This window comes from Bactrocera latifrons, unplaced genomic scaffold (genome assembly GCF_001853355.1).
Source record: "Bactrocera latifrons isolate USDA-ARS-PBARC rearing strain unplaced genomic scaffold, ASM185335v1 scaffold_30, whole genome shotgun sequence".
Classification (NCBI taxonomy): Eukaryota; Metazoa; Arthropoda; class Insecta; order Diptera; family Tephritidae; genus Bactrocera; species Bactrocera latifrons.
Window position 1 is genome coordinate 1 of NW_017536630.1, and position 18,378 is coordinate 18,378.

General features: G+C 37.8%; 1 protein-coding gene across 1 annotated transcript in view; it reads right to left on the reverse strand.

Annotated features, from left to right (window-relative positions):
* Positions 1-166: 166 nt before the first annotated feature.
* LOC108970512 (voltage-dependent calcium channel subunit alpha-2/delta-3-like) overlaps positions 167-18,378 on the reverse strand; it is a gene marked incomplete at its 3' end in the record, with an annotated part of 91,888 nt that continues 73,676 nt past the window's right edge. Inside the window, exons 4-13 of the mRNA XM_018935954.1 lie at positions 6,837-7,313; positions 6,494-6,775; positions 5,712-6,419; positions 5,548-5,645; positions 5,359-5,474; positions 5,081-5,292; positions 4,730-4,944; positions 1,027-1,131; positions 703-964; positions 167-640 (exon numbers count right to left, since the gene is read on the reverse strand). Coding sequence (XP_018791499.1) covers positions 167-640; positions 703-964; positions 1,027-1,131; positions 4,730-4,944; positions 5,081-5,292; positions 5,359-5,474; positions 5,548-5,645; positions 5,712-6,419; positions 6,494-6,775; positions 6,837-7,313 — 2,949 coding nt within the window. The remainder of the gene's footprint in view (positions 641-702; positions 965-1,026; positions 1,132-4,729; positions 4,945-5,080; positions 5,293-5,358; positions 5,475-5,547; positions 5,646-5,711; positions 6,420-6,493; positions 6,776-6,836; positions 7,314-18,378) is intronic.

The following is an 18,378-nucleotide window of genomic DNA, read 5'->3' on the forward strand; positions in this document are numbered from 1 at the left end:
TATAACATATAACATATATAATATAAACTTATCCCGACGTTAGGTTTTACAAACTTCGTCGCAATCTTAATATAATTTTCCTCATACAAATATAATTGTCACTTCCATTCATTTTCATTTTCTTTTTAATCAAGGTTCTTTAATTTACCCCAGATATTTCACTTACCACATCAGCGGTTGTGAARAATTCATCCATTTCTTCATCGATCTGTGCATTGTAGTCCTCGAAWGGTTCGTATTCGTCTGTATATGTGGGTTCTTCAAAGACATCTTCATTATAGGTATAATCATCTTGTGGCCATGCATTTAGAGGTGCTGGCAATAGCGATAACCAAGTGGCACTCAACGACACCAAATATTTCATTAGAAAAGTGGAGACACGATGTGGCTGTAGGGAAGTGCTTGCAGCCGTATACGGATTGTCAGAGTCGGAGCAAACGCCCTGGTAGTCATTGACCGTGACACGTTTATAAATGCGATCCTGTACCAAGGAATCCATAATGGTACCATCGATTTGACCGAAAAACTTGCCTGATTGTTCACTCTGTTCCGAAATGATGACAAAGCCGTTGTTGTCCAAAACATAGCAATCAAGATCGTCGGAAGCGCATGTGCGGCGACAGCCTGTCATGCCGGTGCACTGGAGAGAGAGTAATAACCACGGTATTTTGTTATAATTTAAAGCACAATTGCGTTACTTACGGTTGAGGTTATGTTTATGAAATGTTTCGCCAACGAGTCCAACTGGAACTGTAGTCCCACTACYGCGGCTATTGCTTTGTGGCCACGATGTTCGACAAATATAGCATGCGATGCGGTTACAAGCGTCGTATTTAGTTTGGGTGCATAACCATTGGCAAAGGGTACACTGTAGACAAAGCTATCTTGTTCGACGGTATGCTGGTCCACGGCGCGTTTGTACCACGGCATATCCATGGCACGTGCGTTATCTTCACTAAAGTGGCTACAAAGAAAYAAAAATTTCAATATTCGTTGTRAATTTAGTTTTATGGCTTAAGAGCTTACGGATCAGGTGAGTCTTCAGGTCTTTTGATATGATCAATCCAACGTAGCAGACCCGAACGTGTGGCCACAAAAGATGTTGCAACCAAAAACTTTTGATAGCCTTGTCTGAAATTATATTTAAGAGTTGACTTACTAAAGGAATTGGAGATGTGTGTTTTTCAAAATATTAAGCTCAAGCTGCAAATTTTACAATGGTTAGGTGCTTATTTCACTTTCTTTCTAACTCCAGCTACTAAATGCGAATACCGATGTCGGTCCTTTGTGAGAGCTAAAGCATATATTAACGATACGAGGTTTACAATTTTTAAAGTGCCTAGTGGTTAAAGTTATCTGACAGGTGTGAATCAAATTATCTGACAGGAGTGGACCCCTGGCTTCAAGGGTCTCACATAAGCTACTTGTAAAGTACAAATAGTATAATAAGCAGTTAGAAAATATATTACTTTTCGATGACGTTCCTATTCTTACAACAGCAGATCAGATCTCTAGTGATCAACAGTTAAATAAAATTAGAAGAAGCAAAAGGCTCAAAGAGAAGATTCGGTATATAATGAATTTTAACAACCGTTGGTTAGCTTAGATTAGGTTATTATTGTGAGACCACGAACAGTTCCATTTGGACAGCTAGAGACTATTGCCGATTTTGATGTGCAGAGCTCATAGGTATTAAAAAACCAGCACATATGCTAATAAGCCATTAAGTACCAATAAGATAGTGTCCAGTTAAATGATCGGTATCATTGTGGGCATTTGAGCTTTCCTAAGAGCAAGTACTTAAGTAGTTCAATAGGCCTACGTTCCACCCAGGGCCGGAGAGTTTTCGACACCGCAAAAGTGGTGGTTGCTGACAATCGAATGCTGAGTTCGTAGGAGGATTATAAATATACGAAGACCGGCAGCTTAATGGCTTTACTGTTTCCAACAAATCCGCTGTAATCACGTTTTAATAATTGTTATGCACAAAAAATCGGTGCAATAATATTTATCAATAATAAACGGATAGAACTGTCCGAATTCAAAGGCAAAATAGCATTGGAGTAAAAAAGAAATAATTTTCAAGCACTCATATTAACATAGGCATATTATATAACAAAGTAAGTTAACAGCAGCTAAAATAAGTCGTAGATCTAAGTATATTTGGGTAGTCCACGAAAGCTTTCATACTTGTGGGAGTAGCTTTCATATTTAAAAGCTTAGAAAAGCTTGTCTAATGTAACAATTTCCGTCGGAACTAGCGTAAATATAATATGTAGCTTACAATATCCAACACGTCTCTAGGCAGCATTAGCTTACATTAACATCATTTTCGAAAGCAGCGTAGCGATAAAATTTATTCGGTACGAGAGTAATTTACCTTTTTAAAATTGCCATTAAAGTGGCTATTGGACTAGATATTTGTTTTTGATATTTTTGTTTGTTTATAAAATATATATTATGTATAAATGGCATAGATGAGTAGAAATTATTGCATTTGTAATTTTATTTGCATTACAACCAACGCGTATATCCATTAAGTGATTATTTATATAAGAAATATATGTAGACCATTAAGATAGTAACCAAAACAAATTGCAAGAAAGTAAAAAAGAGTAGGAATACAAATATAAAAGAAATTTGTGCTTTAGTGCATAAAGTTTTTGCTTTAAAATTAATAATTTTCAATTAATAAAAATTTTTAAATGATAATTATAGAATTCTTGTTTGTGCTGGAAAGGGTGCTTTTAATCAAATGAAATCAAATAATATTACGTAAAAGAATATTGTAAATACTCTGCACGAATGGAAGTTGTTTATTTGAGTTGTGAAGTTGAGTTGAGCTAAATAGTTAGCTAAGGTTGATAAGGTTCGAAAAGGTTTTATAATTCTACAAAGCGACTGAAGGCTATTGAGCAGAATTTGAACTATATTTTCCTGAATAGAAGAAAAGATCTTTGGGCACCTAGCCAACGAGTATTGTCCGATAAGAATTTTCGAAGCGTTCAAAAAATAACGTTCCTTTCCACAATTAACTCGAGGAAAACTGTTTCCATTTATTCYAGCAATAAGTTATGTTGTCCATGGCGAGAGCACGTATTTTGTGAAACACCAAAGGAGATGACTTCTCAACGGCTGAATTTTCAAAATTTTTAAATAAAATTTCAGGAGACATTGCTCAAATATGTACCTTTCATATGTCATATTATATTTTTGAAATATATATGTTCCTATTAAAAAAAAAAATTGTAAAACTACCTTTCTTATACCACTGAGACCCACATAACCCCTTAAACAGGCTTCCTAACCAAGCATCCTGAAGGTCCCAGTGGACTAAGAGTACAAGATATTTAAATACCAATTGTACATTTGTGTGAAGGTGGTAGATCTAGAAACGTGGATGACAAGCTGAAAATAGGAAAGGAACATCTGAGAATAAAGACAAACCTTTTATTCTACTTTTTGAGAAGAAGCCACTGTTTAGTCTGAGAGAAGCTAAAAACGTTTATTTGAAAGGAGAACATAAGAATGTGACAGCCATTTATTCAGAAAAGTGTTACGCACCACAAAAGGGTGAATGTTTTTGCATGCTTCTATATTCATGAATTTGGGATTTTGAAGTGCATCATAGAAAATCAATGATAGGGATAACCATGATTGAATAATGCAAGAAGATAATGTTCCGAAACATACAATCAGACTCTACACTCAATGATGTACATGAAAACCATATTGCTACTTTAGATTGGCCATCACATTACCAGACTCCGATCCATTAGAAAATGTTTGACCATTCATAAAAGCCCAAATATCAAGATACCTGGAGGTCGTTTTTTGTGAAAAATGTGGAAAATTTAGTTGCGAATTGCCATCAAGGATGTAAGGTTATAATAGACAACACGGTAAATTGGAGAAAGTATTGAATAAACGTCAGCTATAATAAAAAAAAAAAATGTATTTTCTGCACATTTTCATATTTCTTACAACATATTTCCCAATAAACACTACCCACCTTTTGAAAAACGAAAACGTTATTTCTTGAACGCCCTGTAGCTTCTCTGTGAGAGGTCCCAATATTTGCAAGAGAAATTTTCTTCTTCTCGTAGACTATGACCCCGACTGGGGCATATTCTTAGTTTTAGGAAATGAAAAAAAAGGAAAATATTCGACTCTCTTTTGGAAGAGATATCGCACAATGATATTAAAGAACGCTTGGAGCATGTAAACCGCGACTCTTCTCCTTCTTTTATGAAAACAACTACCATGGAAAATACGTGAGAAAAGACCACGTTCACGCTGAACTTGGGAAAAACCAATTGGGTGGTAACTTCCTTTGACGAAAATTATAAAACTACTTTTTTGTCGAAAAAGACAATCCATTTCGTATTAAAAGAACCCTATCAGTTTGAAGCTGCCGTCAAATAAATAATCGGTTTTAAAAGAAAAGTTGTGAGAAAGTTTTCCTCATCCGCTATCATTTTTCGTTTACGAATCTAAAAGTATTTTCAAAAGCTATATCTATCTTCTTTACACACTACAGCATAGATCGATACTCATTATTCTTGTAGACTTATAAATTCTTCATTGAACTGATTTAGAGTTGCAACCTGAATTTGTTGTACCTCTTCTCATTGTGCAGAGTCAAATCAAAATAGGACATCCAAATTTAAAAGAAAAGAAAAGAATAAATGCATGCATCCTTATGCAGCAAGTGTTGTTTGGCACATACTGTTTATCCTCCTTTCCATTGGACGTTCCAGTTGAATTACGATCCAGACCATCGGTTACCATAGCATCACGCACTAAACTCTGTACCAAGGTTCGATCGCAATAATAGGGTTCGGCTTTGCGAGAACCTTGCACGTTATTTAGATGCTGAGCAAAGTGGCCGACAGGTGTCACGCCGTGCATGGCATGGTGTGGTTGTGGTGGTTTTGGTCGCACCTGTGAGAAAAAAAAATGGCTAAAGTTAATTGAAACTGTTCGTCAAATATTTATTTTTTTGTGCATAACTATTTTAGCAGATAATATTAAATGTCTGGCTTCTAAAATTTCTATTCTATTTCGAAGTATTGCTTACCGACATCCACTTCCAGCCTGGCCGTCCTGCACGTCCCAAGAAATGTAAGACCTGCTCTTCCGGTGAGCCAAAACTTAATTCTTGTTCACGTGAGGCTGAGAGATATTCGCCAGAGCTTTCACGCTCCTTCTCTAAATCGCTAACACTATTGTACTCACAGTACACCCAATCGGGATGTACGCGCCAACTGTCTCCCTTAAAGTACTCGGTCACTGTAGGGTAAGAAAATTCCGTGAGTGGAAATATAAGGTTAAACTGAGGTAGAATATTTGCCGTACCATTTCTGCGCGAGTGCCTTATTTCCTGTTGGGAGACCAATTCGTGGCTGCCATATTTTTCAGGGAGTACAACAGCTAAGGTAAAGGGCGTATCTTCGATAGGTCCATAAAAATACCTGAAATCGATGAAAATATTATTGAAATATCACGCATTGACTTATCAGATACTTTGCGGGTACTGGAGCCTACCTTTGTGTACGCGCAGTTACCCTTTTCATTTCGTCAAAGTGATTGAATACCGTGAATTCGGTTTCACCCTCCTTGGGCATGAGCATATCGTTGCGCATCTGTTAAAAAAACGGTATTTGATAAACTACAAGACTGTTTCAAAATTACATTCAGTCTCCACTCACGTCATATAAGAGATTCTTATTCATTTCGACAATTTCATGCTCGTTGCCCACTTCGGTTTCCGGCAGTTCCAACTCCGTTACGTCGACTGACGTGTACCGCGGCCGCAATTGGTCAATATATTGATTACCATCACTCAATGGACGCAAATCTGGATGATACAGTACACGTCCATTATTATCAACGATAAACGAATATCCATTCGGTCCCAATTTATGTTGCGGTATCATCTTACGTATCTCCTCGATGGGCACATCGGTGCCAACAACACCGAGTAAATTTGCCACACGCACCGAATGGTTTCGTCTATCGAAGACCGGAGTTGAAACTGTCGTCACCAGCCTGCGCTGGTAGTCAGAGTCACGCGCCAAACCACCAGTCTTGCCGGCAACAAAGACTGGACTCCAGTGCACTGGATGATCAGCCTGATACATTATCATTGGACGTGCCATAACCAGCGCATAGTCGATAACCTTTTTGCGTGCCTCATCCATATCGTTGATTTGTACAAAGAAACCTTTATTGGAGCAGGCCATTTCATGCAAATTGCTGCGACTACTCGAGTCGGAACCGATAAGGTAGGTGAATATTCGTACGGGCATGTGAGGCCAATTGTATTGCTTGATTATGTCGCTATGCGTCTCCGAAGTACTCTCGGTAATGAGCATAATGGCTTGATTACATTGACTGCCTTCGCCGGATTGATTGTACTAAAATTACAGGTAAACAAAATCAAGACGATTAAGCATGTTTGGAAAATATTTAGTAAAGATAAAGAACCAACCTTGTGAAGCAAGCTGAACGCATACTCCAGACCAGCTGTGAAATTGGCAGTATTTTCGAGTTTAATTGCTTTTACTGCGGATTTGATTTCCTGTATATTGTCTGGGGTGGCGCGTACCATGCGATCCTTAAAGCACGGTACCGGCGTTTTGACATCCTCCGCAAATGTAATCAAGTTGACGAAATCGTTTTCGCCCAGCGTGTCAAGTATGTTAAAAGCTGTAGCCATAGCGAGTTCGAAAGATTTGTCCGACATGCTCGACGAGGAATCCAATAATATCATCTGTATTCCATCAAAAGAAAATCGGTTAAATCTAGCATTTCAAACAAACACAAAAACTTACAATATCTTTTGGTGACGATGCGGCTTGCACGAACCAGTTTTGTGCGCGAAAGTCGTGTATTTGTTTGCTGCCCTTCGAACCCTCGGGTGGCCATGCAGTGCCAGGAAAACGACGTAGGAAGCCAGTTGATGAGCCGAAATACTGCCAAGAGAGCGCTGGATCGCGTTCAAGATTGTTTTGAAAGAGTGGATCGAGATGTGCGCTCCACTGAAGTGCTGACTTTACATCAGGCTCGTCAAGCGAGACAGAGTTCGGCACTAGAATGGAACTCAGACTGAGGTTGACGGGTAATCGCTCGAAACGACGCATAAAACGTATGTCCATATGCCGCGCACCATCCGCCAATTTACCATCCGAATTGTACTCGTTGATGCGACGGGCATCGTAGTGTTGATTATTTACCGTCGCGGAAGTACTGTGAGAGTTCTGTGATTCCAATTCGGAGAGAGCGGCCTGCTCTGCGGAGTCCATAATGCGCTGTAAGAAAAAAAGAATTTAGAATGTTAGTAACCAGATAAAATCAAAATATTTTGAGTTTCTAATAGATAGTAAAGTATACAAGTTTCCAAATATGGAAATATCATACACAAATTTGAAATCATAAACTTTTAATCTAGTTTTCATTTAACATTTTTATCAAATATTTCATAAACTTTTAATCTAGTTTTCATTTAACATTTTTATCAAATATTTGATAATGAGAGTACATGAAATAAGTTTGTATTTTATTGTCGAATAAGAGATTGAACAAAAAAAGAAGGAATTTGTTATATATAGGTTTGTTAAAAGCGTTAAAAGCCCTAACACCAATTACGCACCACTCCTCACATGTTAGGGTGTTGTAAAATATCTGCTCGAGTAATTATGCAGTGATTGCTGGCTTTATATCAAGTAAAAATCCACACATGAAAAGCTAACTTTATATAATTGTTTCTCAGCTGACTGACTACATTAAATTTTTTCTAGAAGGGTTATTGATTTAACTATTTTAGGAATTTTACTCCAGTGAAAACAATACTTGCTGTAAGACCCTGGAGAGGTTACTGTTTTAAAAGTTTTTTTTTGCTTTGGTTCATCGTGTGCATTATTGATTGGACTTCGGAATGAAATTATAGGACCTTGCTTTATTCATTGTTACATATCGACCCAAAAACTCGGGTTTATTAAATATCTGAAAACACTGCTCTGAATCATCAACTCGTCGTTGTTTTCGGTCAAAAGTGAGCTCGCGCGGCACCCACTTTGCACAGAGCTTTCTCATAACCAAAGGTCTGTGAATGGTATGATGTACAAGTTTAGTTTAGTTGTTATCTTTAGAGTGCTATCTCGATTAACTTCACTTTACGGTCATTCAAAATTTTGATGTTTTCATCGGTAAMAACTCATTTCACCACGTCTAAGCTTAGCATACCAATCTTAGGTGGTTGATTTTCTTGGGGCAGTGTCATCAAGTCAAGTTTTTGCTTCAACAGTATTTTTTCTTTGATAAAGCAATATTTTATCAACACAACAAATTCCTTTTTTATTCTTTTTTCACAATAAAAAAAGTAGATTCCCTTAAAATGATATATAGTAATTCAAAATAAGTAATAAATAATAAGTAAATTTAGGAAATATGGTGTAATATAGCATAATAGTAATCCATGGTTTGATTTCATTTGCACTTAAGAAAATATTTTGTTAACACCCGAACGTCTGTGTGAACCTATTGTGAGCCATAATTTTTTGAGTTCGTATATAACTTCGGTTATCTTAGAACCAGCATCAACACCAACAAAAATATCAGCCTCGAAATCCAACGCATAATCATGTTTGCCAGCAAACAATTTTGGTCTGAGTAGTCTACTGAAAAGTAAAGTTCTCTCTCGCCGAACAAATACCAAACTCTACAACCACTCCCGTGCATCAAAAATGGGTTAAATCGGGTCAATACTTTCCCGAGCCCTCATATACATAATACAATACAAAGACTTTATGTTGAAAGCAGAATGAGAGGCGAGAGAGCGCATTTTACTCATAACAAAGTATCCTTGTGCTTAAAATAGATAAAATTGGAAGAAAACTTGACCTAGTCCCTATGCAACTAATAGCAGGACTTTCGAGAAACTGGTGGACGTTACTACATATGATTGGTGGATGAAACACAGGGATATTTTTTAGCATGGTTAATAGTTAAATTAGGGTCGATACTACCCAACTCCGGTATACTACATCGAATGATTTTCGTTTTTATTGGTTACGATTCGCCACATCATATTACTGACTATGAAAAATTTTAAACTTCTGCTTTCGGAAATACCCAAGTTATATAAAAAATTAAAAAAAGGTATCATCAAGTGCATGATATCGTTAAACAAAATAACGTAAAAATAAGAGTTTTTTGTTTTTGCGAAGTTATCTAGTATTGTGCAAAAAATTCAACTCAGGATTGTTCTATGATATTCAGAAAATGTGCGAAAGGACAGAAAAAAAGTTTGTGTAACTAGCAGTATTGAAGTTCATGTTAAAAAATCGATGATCCTGAAACGAGAATCGCATTACCGACAGTATACAAAAAAATTGTGTTTTCAATCGGAATTTAAATCATATGCAAATGTATACCAAGTTTATTCCAGAGACTGTAAATCGTTCGAAACAAAAAATATCTCAGTGAAACAATATGGTATGATGCTCACAGAAAAGAAATAGGGAAAATTAGGGAAGATAAAAATAAAGACATTGATTGTGCTAAGGCGGGCTTATGCTCTCTATTATGGTATGTATGGATATGCAAGCGGTAAAGCTTATTCACTGAGTGCTCCGGCGAGCTGATTCACTCAGACTACAGAAAGTTATTTGGTTTCTATTATCTTCAACACAGCTGATCAGAATCGGAGGATAACCGCGCTTACTCCCCATATAACGGTACTGTTCAAATTCAATTTTACCTMCGAGATGGTATGAGAAAGCGTTAWRGGAGACGTGGAGAAAATTATACGATGGGCGTTGTACCGCCCACTTTGTGGTGAAATCCCATACCTCGGGATCCAATGGCACTTTTCACATATTACTCTATCACAGTGTGCAAATAAACGAAATCGGACCACAACCACGCCTACTTCCCATATAACACAATTTCAAATTCCATTTGATTATTTTACTTTCTAGTACACAAATCAGGAAATAATTAATATAACGGGCTAAAACGTTGCACTAATAATGCCTTTGAAGTATGCCACCTTAYGACCAAAAATTGTCCAAATCCAAACAAAACTGTTCAAGCCCCTACGTACCGAATATGTAGATTCCAGTACCTATAATTGATTTTTGACCGAAAGTAACGTTAAATGTGTGAGATATRCCATTGAAATTCAGACMGAAACMTTTMCTGATAATAGCAATTCTKTGTATCAAAATAGGGTTGAATCGGATCATTACTTCCTTGAACCTCCATGTACCTAATATAAAAGAATTTCGACCTTCCAGTTGATTTTTTACTGGATATCTCAGCCAATGTTTGAGTTATATCAAGGAAAATTACAGAACATATTTTACTCATGGCAGTATACATATCTTTGTGTCAGTTGGTCTGATAGCTCGATTTACTGTGGAGGAAATATAAAAACAATAACAGCAAATTAATACATTTAAATATACTAAAAGTACGCAATATGTATCTAATATTCGCCTACATACAAACTCAACTGATCGTAAACAACAACTTTCTGTTGGCGCACACTAACCAATCTCCCGTTGGTCCCCCGATTGCTGGGATGAGAAGAGCGCTTGTGAATCCGACTTCGATGTTTATTGTAATGTGTCCGACGAACTCAATAATATTTACATCAGATTTCTTTCAAACTTCCAACAACTGTTAGCATATTCTTCCAAATAAACAAAGATTAATATAAATTTTCTACTTGAGGGCAAATTTCAGTAAATTTTACTTAAAACCCGTTATTTCGAAGTGACAGATTACAAGAATTTTGCACAACTTTTAACACTGGATCTGAGTCACAATTTATTGACATATTTAACGCCACAAACTCCTTCGATCAAAGTCCTTCGCTATGGCAGTTGAAACTTAGGCTTGATTTAAGTCAGAACAAACTACCAGCTATTTGGCGCACTGAGACCTTCGGTAATACTGCGCAAAGGATACTGAGAAAATTTCGATACAGTTATATGGGCATAAATTTGGCTTTAGCCGATGGTATTAATTATATCAAAAAGCTGTAACCAGAAATTACGAAGGTGGCAAGTTTAGCTCGACAGTAGTCAATTTAAGTGACAATCGTTTGGGGGAATTCACTTTGGATTGGCTTGTAGCAGCGAACATAAAGTGCCCTTTTGGAATAAACCTCGAGCACAATTTGATTAAAAGCTTGTTTGCTTTGCAAAATTCCTTCAGCACAACCGAAGATTGTGCACGTGAAATCAAAATGACTGGCGAACCGGTCGTATGCGAATGTAAATTTGCTTGGATTTGCAGTGAAAGATCTCGCGCAGCTGGAACGTAATGAACTGTGTGCTTGGGAACCGGTAATACGCCCCAGCAAATGTTATTGCCCTGAACATCACTTGCAAGGCTGCGCAACATATCAAACAGCTCAAGAGTTCGGTAATCGATATTACCGATACTAATATCCCAACTCAACGTGTCGCACAATAACATCACGAACATACGTCTCACTCAATTGCCAATCGCTTAAAATCTTTAAATGATGACTTTTTGCGTACATACCTCAATGACAGCACAAAACTACAATATCAATATCTCAGTGAAAATGCCTGGTTTTGCGACTGTACCTCGCAACAATTGCTTTGTCGATCAGTTACTCTGTGATAATCTGCAGAACGTTACACTCCATACAGAAAGTGTGAGAAATTGTGTCTAACTCCCGTTAATGTTAAATATTATCAGCACTTGAATGCTACTTTGATTACTGTAGCGTTAACTATTATTATTTTACGAATGTATAATATATAAATTGGAAGTAAAAGTCTGGCTATTTGGCCACAACATATTGAGGTTTTGCATTCATGAATGTGAGCTCGATAAGCATAAAACCTTCGATGCTTTTATTTCATATTCACACCAAGATGCAGATTTCGTCAACCATACATTACTGCCGCAACTCGAACAATGCGAACCACMATTTCGTGTATACACGCGCGAAMGCAATTGGCTGGCTGGCACTTATATACCTGAACAAATCATCGAATCGCTGGAACAGTCACGTCGGACGATCATTGTACTTTCGCAGCACTTCATCGAGTCGGAGTTTCGCACAGCGCATCAGTGCTCGTTAAACGAAGGTCGTGCACGAATAATAATGATTAAATATGGTCAAATCTCGAACAGTGAGTTATTGGATAGAGAACTAAAGGCTTATCTGGATATGATCACATATACCTCAGTGTTGAGTCTTAAAATTTTCAAAACCGGAACATAACTCTGCAAGCCCCTACATACCGAATATATGGACCATAGTACGTAATGCTGACTTTTTGCTGAAAACATCAGTCAAACCATGTGCTATACTGTGGGAGAAAATATTAAAACTTTTAAATTTCATGCGAATACCCATTTATCGATATATTTCTTGTGTAGATTGGTATGACTGTCAGTTAAATCGGTAGCAAATTTCACACAAAATTCAAATTCAAATTCAATTTATCAAATTCTATTAAATTTTGTATRCGGAATCAAATTTCTGMTGCCGACACGTGGCTTTCGATGATAACTGTTTGCCGCGAGCATGTGTTTTTGATTCGTACAAATTATTCAAAGAGAGTCGACAACGCGTTGACGATGCACTATGTCCAGGACGGCCATCAACATCAGCTTATGATCAAGACGTCAACAAAGTAAAGCAACTAGTGCTTTAGAAACAACGATTAATAATCAGAGATCTTAACGAAATCGTTGGAATATCAGAAGAATCAGCGAAACCCATATTACTACTGGCGATGAGTGTTGGAGACTTTCGACCCAGAAACAAACGACCAACTGGTCGAATATTGTGACGAAGGCGAGTCGAGGCCGAAAAAGCCACGTCAAAGCAGGTGAAAATGTAGATTATGTTCACAGTTTTCTTCGATATCGATTGCGGTGCACTCTCAATTCCTTCCGTACGCCCAAACTATCAAAAGTTAATACTATTTGAGTGTTATACGTTGTTTGTGCGAAAATATTCATAAAAAGAGGACGCAAATTTGGGCGGACAACTCTTGGTTTTTGCACCACTGTATTTCACCGTTAACGTTGCTTAATAACCTTTTACTTAAGGTTATAAAATTATATTATTCGTCACACAATGAATTCCGATCTTCTGGGCAACGGTTTTCACACCAACTCAATATATTAATTTTAGCAGATTCGGTTGAGCTTTTATCACATTTGTATATACATACATATAAGATTGTCAAATATCTCCCTTTCGCTTTTCTGTTCTTTATTCAATGCTTCATAAAAAGTGTTACAGTGATCGGAATTAGTTCAAATATACGCCGTTTCGTTCGATAATCTGTTTCTATCTAGACGGCAATTTCATAATACACCCCTCGTAGAGTTCCTCTCCTTATTTGCAAAGAATTCGGACTTTTCACAAGCCTCTTTCGAGTTCAACTTTAACACCAACGAGGGCGTTCGGCATGGACAGGAACAGGTGTCCAGAAGATTATTTTGCGTCAAGTCAAACATCAAGCTTTKTTGTGTATCCAGCCTTCTGCAGAAGGCTTGAAATGGTTTGGTGACTAACCCCCATCTTCTGGGCGATATCACAAGATACCACGTACCGGTCTAACTCGATGTTTTCCATGATTTCATCGTCACAGGTCAAATCAATCATGCATAGCGTCGTTTTATAGGTTATGTCAAGACCTTTCAAATGTGTATAGTATTGTMAGATACGAGCTCTGTCGCGCTTTATACATAGCCGCGGAGTTCAAAAGACAAAAAGGCCGACAACCTTACATTCTTATATATCGCATTTGACGATGATTTTAATAATATAATACACAATTTGATTGCTAATTAATTAGCCAGTTTTTATCTTAGCAAGTTTGCAACTTGMAAGAGAATAAAATGTTCGTTTGCAACCGAACTTAAGTCTACCTTACTTGTTCTGTTACAAATTGTCTCGGCAACATTTGGTTTCAACAAAACRGCGMCACTTCCAACACATCGCTTCAATCAATGGATTTATTTAGAGAACACTTCGCTGAGCAGACAAATTCACATGTTGGGCCCGTAGATTGTTCACTAAGATCATGTGATATCACACCGKTAGACTTTTTACGTGGGGATATGTAAAGTGTAAAGTTTGTGSGAACAATACCGCTTCGATTAGGACTTGGAGCATTTGTATTTAAGGTTCCACAATTTTATATGCAATTCACTCTCATTTTATTTTTGTTTAYATGACATGACAAATACCAGTGTTGCCACATATTGTTTTTTGAAAAAACTTCTTTCTTTCTTTCTTCTWTTGTGTCGAACTACTTTCTGCACTGGCGGCCTTSGGCCGCGCTTAAAACCCCTGGTCGGTCCAACACCGGGAAGTTCATAGTTCTTTCGTGTCGAACTATGTTATGCACCTTCACAAAGAAATCTTTTGAAAGCTTGAATGTGCAAAACTGCTTTTGAAGCATATTTATTTTCAAAAAATACACAATAAGTGTAAATTTTTGATATAAATATTTGAATGTGTACTTCTTCTTTACTGGCGTGGAAACACAGCGCGCCAGTCGTTTCTTTTTTTCGCTACGTGGCGCCAATTGGATATTCCAAGCGTTGCCAGTTCTTTCTCCACCTGGTCCTTCCAACGGAGTGGAGGTCTTCCTCTTCCTCTGCTTCCCCGCCGCCCAGCGTCGAATATTTGTTTTCATCCATTCGAACAACATGACCCAGCCAGCGTAGCCGCTGTCTTTTAATTCGCTGAACTATGTCAATGTCGTCGTATATGTCTTACAACTCATCGTTCMATCGAATGCGATATTCGCCGTGGCCAACGCGCAAAGGACCATAAATCTTTCGCAGAACTTTTCTCTCGAAAACTCGCAACGTCRACTCRTCAGTTGTTGWCATCGTCCAAGCCTCTGCACCATATAGCAGGACGGGAATTATGAGTGACTTATAGAGTTTGGTTTTTGATCGTCGAGAGAGGACTTTGCTTCTCAATTGAAGTAGCACCTGTTGGCAAGAGTTATCCTGCTTTGAAGTTCCATACTGACATTGTTGGTGGTGTTTACGCTGGTTCCAAGATAGACGAAATTATTTACAACTTCAAAGCTATGACTGTCAACAGTGACGTGAGAGTCAAGGCAAAAGAGACAACTGTATGTTTGATGACAGGAGATATTTCGTGTTGCCCTTGTTCACTGCCAGACCCATCTGCTTTGCTTCTTTGTCCAGTCTGGAGAAAGCAGAACTAACGGCGCGGGTGTTGAGGCCGATGATAGCAATATCATGAATGTGTACCATGTAATTAAATGTATTTAATTGAAAATGTGTGAAAAGTGAGTTAAACATAGTGAAATAACGAGCATTGCTTCTACAAATTTTTGAATTTTAAATAGAAATATCTTGGAAACTATGAGGGAGGAGGGTATATGAATATAAAAGAATCGTAATATTGCCAAAAACAGGAAAAATGTTCCTTCTGATTCAATACAGTTTTTTGCACGGTCCAAAGTATGTCGAACGACTGTTTTAGCTCGGTGTCTAGTATGGCCACCAGTATGCCGGTGGAAGCCTTTTGAACGACCTCTATGTCTGGTGGTTAATGGTTCATCAATTGAAACGTTTCGGTAAAAGTTTTACCAATTTTAAAACAAAATTTAATGTTGTCTCTTTGCTCGAATTTGTTCATTTTCGCATCGATAACACAAACATACTGACACTTAAAACGCAATAACTTCACTTTCAATCCATGAAATGTCATGAAATTCTCACAGAACAATCAATGAAGATAGCATATTCTAATGCACCAGTCGACATAGAAGRCGCCAGCAGGGGCGCTAGATTCAAAAAGTCCTCTTTACTTTGGAAAGCASCTCGTATATTCACTGGAGATAACTCGATAATGTTTAATGTTAAGAACATTTTCATATAACAAATATTTTAAAACTATAGAAATCTCTGGATTCTTCTGAAGTGTACTGAATTAGGTTTAGGAGGCCCAATTGAATAAGTAATGAAGTGTCCCACACTTTAAGATGCTGCTCTGGAAGCTTAACGGTCTACCAATTTTGGCATTGTTTATGTTGCATTTATCGCTTGCGGCGTTCGTAAAAAACAATTTGAGAGGTACTCATAAAAAATGCTGTTACTATATTTTTAAGTAGCTGAAAAGTAATTTGGTGCAGAAAGCTGCTTTGGTGTGAAGAGAACTGTGCAAATATTGAACTGTCGCATTTGTGAGTATTAGAAGCCGTCCATTAAAATTGCCAACATTCACTCAAATGTTAACAATTCGCAGCCAAACTTCTGTAGSTTCTAGTATTTGTACGTGTGGACAGTGCGAATGCGTCATGTTGCAAGTAAAACATCTTGTTGCAAATCCGTTGGCAAACAACAGTCACCATTGGATTCCTGTTCGCCGACACCATTTGATTATGTGTGTGTGTGCATGTTTTTTTTTTTTTAATACTAACTGACAATGGTGTATTTGTAAAGCTGACGCCGGTGCCCTACACGGAGCTGTGCACTTTACGCCGCACTTGTCTGAATACGCTCACCAAATGTGATGCGACTGAGTGAGTGCATTTTAATGTTGGCAACATGCGTTGCCTTGCTGCCGACATATCGTGTGCTGACGCAGGGGCAAAAAAAAAAAAAAACACAGAGAAAGAGAGAAATCAGCAGCAGCGATCCATGTCGGAGGCCAAGTCAACGCCAGTGTAACATGCTGCCTGCTTTTTAATGCAATCGTCTTGCTGTTGCACAAATAGTCAAAGCGTCAACTCGCATGTAAGACAAACAAGCCGAGCAGGCAGCTAACAAACAACAACAAGAGTAGTATCAAATGCTGCTGGGTCGACGCCTTCGTAATGCATGCGCCAACACATGTCTATATTTGTATGTGTGTGCGAGCCCAGAAAAAAAGGTACACCCGGGCGTATGATAACTGTGAACGCATGCGAATTGCATTACGTTTGCTTTGTTGTGTGCAYGTGGTTGCGTGTGTATGTATGGGTGTGTGCGTTGACTTCCTTTAACGCCGCTATTTTTGCTTTGTTGTTGCTTCTACTTGCGTGTAGCGTCGCACCGGAGGCGTTGGAGAGCGTTTACTTTTGCAAGTCTGMCTGTCTGCTACTTTGTTTGTTTGCTGTTGTTTTACACTTTGTCCGTCTGCTCGACAGTTCATAGGCTGTTCTATAATCACCCATCCGCCGTCCGTGTTAAGGCGCAAAACTAACAGCCAACAAATGCGGCGCTGTGCTTTTACACAGCTATTTCGTATTCATCCTCCGCCGGTTCACCGCGCTTACGCTCGTCTGCCTGCCATTGCCTTGCCAGATGTCTGCGTGTTYATTTGGCCGGCTTTTAAATATTTTTTTGTTTTTTCTTYTCAAAATCTTCGCTTGTTTGTCTGCCTGTTCATGTTTGCTTATAAACTTACAATCCGCCGCTCTCATCCCTAAAATTTGCAATTTGGCGCTGCATTTCTAAAGTCTAAGCTGTCCATCTTGCCGTTTGCTTTATAATTCTTTCTTCCACTTTAAGCTTCTTTTCGCACATTTGTTGCCCCAATGTGAATGATTCACACTTTCAAGGTTTAAATTCCATAGTCATTGTGTTTCCTATGGATGCTTCCTTAAAGGACTCTATGCCATTGCACTGTCTGTGCCATTGCGTAAGAGTTCATATTTCCCACGAAAAAAAAAAAATAAATAATGAACGCAAATAAACACATATTTAAGAATCACTAGAAAAGTGCATGWAAACAAGTCAGTCAAGATGTTCTCACACTTTTTGTCGTATTGCTCTGCTCYTGGGTATCGAGTTGTTGGTTTCCTGCACTCTGGTGTGTGTCAGTAAGGGCGCATGTTGAGTTGTAGTAGGAAATAATTTTCTTGGTAATAATTATGTCGCCTGGGAAGATGCAAACTAAACAACCTTTTCATTAATTTTCCATTCTTTATTCTTTCAGCGTCTCTATGGTTGCAACAGTTGTTGATAAATGACTTTAATGGTGAGAAATAAGGAATGGAAGAGTTTAGTATTTGCTCATGGTTTCTGGCTGAATATTGTCAAAGTTTAGAGAGTATTACTAGGTGATTTGAAGAACTTTGAAAATAGTTATTTTAGGCAAACACATTTTTTTGTAATCCAAGGATTTACATTACTAATTCATGGGCGAATCGACCGATAGCAGTAATCTTATTTTTTGAAAGTGTAGAAAATACATATTTCGTTGAAATTCTAGTTGTAGTCTCAATAAASCAATACGTAAACAAAAGTTAAAGAATACTTCTAACTATATGTACTCACTACGATCTTCCTGTATAGTATATTCGTACKATGTGTACTGTTTCGTATCTGACTATAGAATGT